This window comes from Tupaia chinensis, unplaced genomic scaffold (genome assembly GCF_000334495.1).
Source record: "Tupaia chinensis unplaced genomic scaffold, TupChi_1.0 Scaffold000159_1, whole genome shotgun sequence".
NCBI lineage: Eukaryota > Metazoa > Chordata > Mammalia > Scandentia > Tupaiidae > Tupaia > Tupaia belangeri.
The window spans coordinates 6,458,234-6,462,817 of NW_006159630.1; the positions used below are offsets into that span (position 1 = coordinate 6,458,234).

General features: G+C 56.8%; 1 protein-coding gene across 1 annotated transcript in view; it reads right to left on the reverse strand.

Moving 5' to 3' along the window:
* Positions 1-776: 776 nt before the first annotated feature.
* TSEN54 (tRNA splicing endonuclease subunit 54) overlaps positions 777-4,584 on the reverse strand; it is a 16,629-nt gene continuing 12,821 nt past the window's right edge. Inside the window, exons 10-14 of the mRNA XM_014586677.1 lie at positions 4,015-4,116; positions 3,197-3,816; positions 2,132-2,192; positions 1,695-1,811; positions 777-1,261 (exon numbers count right to left, since the gene is read on the reverse strand). Coding sequence (XP_014442163.1) covers positions 1,111-1,261; positions 1,695-1,811; positions 2,132-2,192; positions 3,197-3,816; positions 4,015-4,116 — 1,051 coding nt within the window. The 3' untranslated portion in view covers positions 777-1,110. The remainder of the gene's footprint in view (positions 1,262-1,694; positions 1,812-2,131; positions 2,193-3,196; positions 3,817-4,014; positions 4,117-4,584) is intronic.

Sequence of the window (4,584 nt, forward strand, 5' to 3'; positions counted from 1 at the left end):
CCGCAGCTCCGGGGAGCTCGAGGGCGGGGCCGCGACCTGCGTGGATGCGCACGAGGCACTGCCGACCCGCCCCCGGCCTCACCTGCACGCACCTGGCCGCAGGACGGCGCGCCGCGCCCAGTGTCCCGCCGCAACCTGGAGGATGAAATAGTTCCTGAAGCGCACCACGGCTTCGGCGTCGATAGGGGAGCAGCTGCAAGAGGAGCAGAGCCAGGCCGTCTACTCCAGAGGGTGACCGGCGGACACAGGGCCAGGTCTCGGGACTCACGAGCGGGATGGCATGGGGACCGGGGCGTCGCGGCGCACTCCCTTGGGCCCGACACCCCCGCATCTGCTGTGGTGGCAGGCAGGTGCCCGAGGCACAGTAACACGATCGGCCAGAGTTTTCAGCACAGCGAGGGAGGGGATTGGAGTGACGAGAGGTGGGGACCGGTGGGGACCATAGGGGTACGGCGACCGGGCCGCCAGCCGTGTGTTCCACTGCACAGTAGCTGGTGGTGAAGTGACGGGCACAAGCCAACCCGATGCGGCGCTTCTGTGCTACCTTTCTACTCAGGCCTGGCCGCCCTGGGGGAAGATCCGGTCAAAAGCCCTCCTCCCTCTTCTGCGGGTCCCCCTCCCCCCAACCCTGCAACTTCCTGTTAAAGTTGATTCGTGTTCCTGCCCTCCCAAAAAAGCGGATCAGCCCGTGACTGTGTTAAGCAGGGGTGAAGGCCCGGGAGCCAGTTCCACAGTGGGGGAACAGGGCGGGAGTCTCCAGTGTATCCAGCCACGCAGAAAAGTGATCTATTTTTAATGGCTTTGGCTTTATGGCACGAAGCAGGCACCCTCTCTTTAAAGGCACAGAGTCCTCTCTTCTGTCCCATCTCTTGGGTCTCTGAAATCTAGTCCTGAGTTCCAAGGGGGTCAGTTTAAGGCAGGGATTTCAGGCCTGGGGCTTGGAAGTGCTGCTGGGGACAGCTTCACTCTTTTGAGAGTATGAGACACCCAGGGCCAAGGCCCAGACTACAGGCCAGAGTCTGGGTACAGGAGGCAGCTGAGATGGTCCCTGAGAACAGACAGTTCAGGTTCCCCAGAGCAGGCTTCGGTCCCCAAAAGCTGTGCTCAGGATCAGTGCTCTAGATCCCTGGGCAGCGTGAAGTCCCTGAAGCTGTAGAAGGAAATGTCACCATGATCCACCAGGGCGAAGATCAGAGGGACATCCCCGCTCTGGTAGGATAACCGCTTGAGGCTGCAGAGGTCTGGGACAGGATCATCAAATCTGCAGAGATAAGGGGTAAGGCTGAGACCCAGCCATAGCGGGCTCCAAGACCCTAGCCCCTCTGAGGCTCCTGAGGGAGGGAGCGTATGAGACAGGTCTGGCCTCTGGGTTCTCCCACCTGCAAGCTGCATGGCCCTGATGAGTTCTCCAAGGGAGCCCCAGCTGGTGAGGAGGAGGCGAGGAAGGGAGTCCCACAATCCACCCCATTCTGCCGCGTGAGCCCCAGACTAATGTGACATGGAAGACTAGCCCAGAGTGCCAGCTATGAGGAGCTGTTTAGGCTTGGGTTCCATAGTGCCGACTGGCCATGTGGGCTTGGTGCTCACTTAACCAACCCCTCTGCATCTCAGGTTCTTCTCAGGGATCGGCAAACTGGCCAGGGTGAAGAGGTCTGTGTGAACCCTGAGAGCCGGGGTATTCTCATTCCTCGTACCCACTGATGCACATCCGGGCATAGGGTCTGCCAGGGTTATTCTTTCGGAATGTGGCCACAGCATCAGCCTGATAAACATCAAAGCTGATCTCCAAGCCCCCGGACTTTTCCAGCAGCCTGAAAATAAAATGAGAAACCTTAGCCTACAAACTCTCCTCCCCACCTTTTCTACACCACCCCCCACCTTCCTTTCCTTCCATCAGTTCAGGGAACAGTCTTACCTAGGGGAATGCAAATTTGAGGTGCCACTGAGTAGGCTCTGAACCCTTGGATAAGCCCACCCGTGTGTCACTCCTCCCTCTTAGATACATATAAGCATTAGCTGTCCCCTGTAGCTAGACGCGTGGCTAGGGGCCTTTGGAGAAGGACCTTCAAGCCTTCGCCCAACTCCTGCTGGCAGCCAGTGCCATGGAGATGGGCACTGCTTGGAAACTTACCAGGCACCTCCATCTGTAAGGTGTGTTGTCTGCAGCACCGATATATGCTGAAGGACCATGGCTGCAAGGACAAGGGACTGGTGAGGAGTCAGCGTCTACAGACTCCCCTTCTTTTTGAGTTTGCCATCTAGACAGGATTGCCAGAGTTGATGATTTCTTTAGTATAAGGATGTCCCATGCAATATTTGGACTGTACTTATACTAAAAAAAAATAATTTTTCTGAAATACAAATTTAACTGACCTGGCAACGTTAGTCTAGCTCCCTATGATCTACTATGTTCCATTAGGATTTTAGATAGTTTTGAAGCCAGCCCATTGTGCAGCAGGTAAGGCTCGAGCATAGGGAACTGGATCCCACATGGCCACTGTGGCTTCTGTCCCAGTTCCAGTGACTTGAAAACACTAGGCGAGTATGCACGTGTGCACCTCAAATATTTGAGTCCACTGCTGTCTTTAGCTTAGCTCGTTCTTGCTTACTAGTTCCCTGTGGGTAACACTAAAAGCAGAGGTCAAGCACTTCTCCCCCTTTTGGTCTTTAATTGCAGAAGGCATGTGCACCTGACAAAGAAAGCACCCCTCAATGGGTCATGGTCACACCGCAATCCTTTTTTCCTCCACCCCGTCAGGAATTTGGGCATGCAAACAGCAGCATGGCTGGCCTTGAGGGATTCAGCTCCCCACGTACTGCATGGAGCCACTGTACATGGGCCAGCCCAAGCCTTCCTTTTATCTGGCTAAGATGGCACCTGCTTGCTCCAGCTACAGGGTTGGGGAAGAGGGGACCACAGCAAACTGCTGGCAAAGCCATCATGCTTGTCTTGTTTAGGAGCTGAAGGACGTGGCTATAACAATTTTAGTGTAAGTGGCTCAGGATCTCAAAACTCCCTGCACTGGCCCTGCTGTTGCCACCTGGAGAACTGTCTGTGCTGAGGGCTCCACTCCCCTGGACACCTTCCTGCCCACAACTTTCCTAAGCCTCGGTCAGTCCTGGTCAACCCGTGCCCCTCAGTCTTAACTTCCTCAGCTGTCAGTAGCCTGTAGGGTTGCGGCAGGTGAGGGGGTACCTGGGGAGTCCGCCTGGCCAGGGCTCAGCAAGGGGGTGATGGGCTGGGCCCACAGGTGTGGGGGGCCACTCTGGCTCTTCTGCAGGTGCCGCCTGTGCAGGAGATCCTTGTACTCCTGCCAGCTAGAGCAGCGCCGCACCTCAGGATCAGCATTGACGTCCTTGGAGTGATGGGCCTCCACCCATTGCTCCCGTTCCCTAAGGGACAGCTTCTCCTTGCGCTGGTTCAGCTTCTGGCACCAGGACTCTGCATCTGTCTCCCGTCCCAGGACGTTGGCTGGGAGCAGCTCTGGGGCTGGGGCAAGCAGGAGAGTGTGGCGGCTATCTGAAGCCATGTTGGGGAAGAAGATCTGCTCAAAGTTCCAGCGCGGCTTGCAAGCCTCCTCGACCCCATTCTCTACTTTGTTACTCTCCAGGCTGTACCCTGCCCCTTCCCTGGCTGGGCCAGGGCAGGGTTCCAGGGACCCCCGAGGCTGAAAAGGGCCTGGTGGGCCCTTCACAGGGCTGGATTCCTGGGTTCTGTCCTCTGGGCATTGGCTGTTCTGGTTGCGGAGAGGTGGGCTGGAGGCTAGGTTCTCGGGCTGCGGGGTGTCCTCCAAGGCCTTGGCTTTCTTAATGGACCTGAGGGACATGGGAAGAAAAGCAGCACATCTGCTCCTGACTGCCGAGGTACACGTCCCATACCAGCTGTGGAGGACAGGTCCCCGACAGTCTTCCTGAGCTAACGCAGAACCCCCCTGAGCCCAGCCATTAAGCTCATGCATTCTCTAAGGTCCCAGACACCGGCCCCCTGGAGTGGCCATGGCCAGTGCACATTACCAAGAGCTAGAGCTCCTCCTCTTCCTCTTGCCGTGCCCATCCTTCAAGTATTGGGCACTGCCGGCCAGGTTCAGCTGCCTCTCATAAGGGGACAGGATAGAGCTATGGGATGAGAACAGGGCGGGCGTCAGAGCACCTCCTCAGCCTAGTGCTCCTAGGCTGAGAGCACTGATCAGTAGGCGAGACTTTCCAGAAAGGCACCTAGGGGCAGCCACAGGGGCCTAGCTGGGCACTGCTATCCAAGCCCCTGGGACTCCCCAATGGTACTTTTTTTTTGGAGAGGTTTTTTGCTATAGGGCGCGTGCGCTCACCAGACAGACAGAGAGAGACATAGAGACAGAAAACGAGAAATCACCCCCCAAGGGGGATGGTCACGCCGCAATCCCTTCTCCTCCATTCTCCTCTCGGGATCTTAGGCACGCACGCATACACACACACGCGGCGTGAGGTTTAAGCCACCGGGTCCTAGACGCGAACCGCGGTCGACTACATGGGAGTCCAGCGACATAGCCATTACGCTAACTGCTGGTTTCCCCCAATGGTACTTTTTTTTTTTTTTTTTTTTTTTGA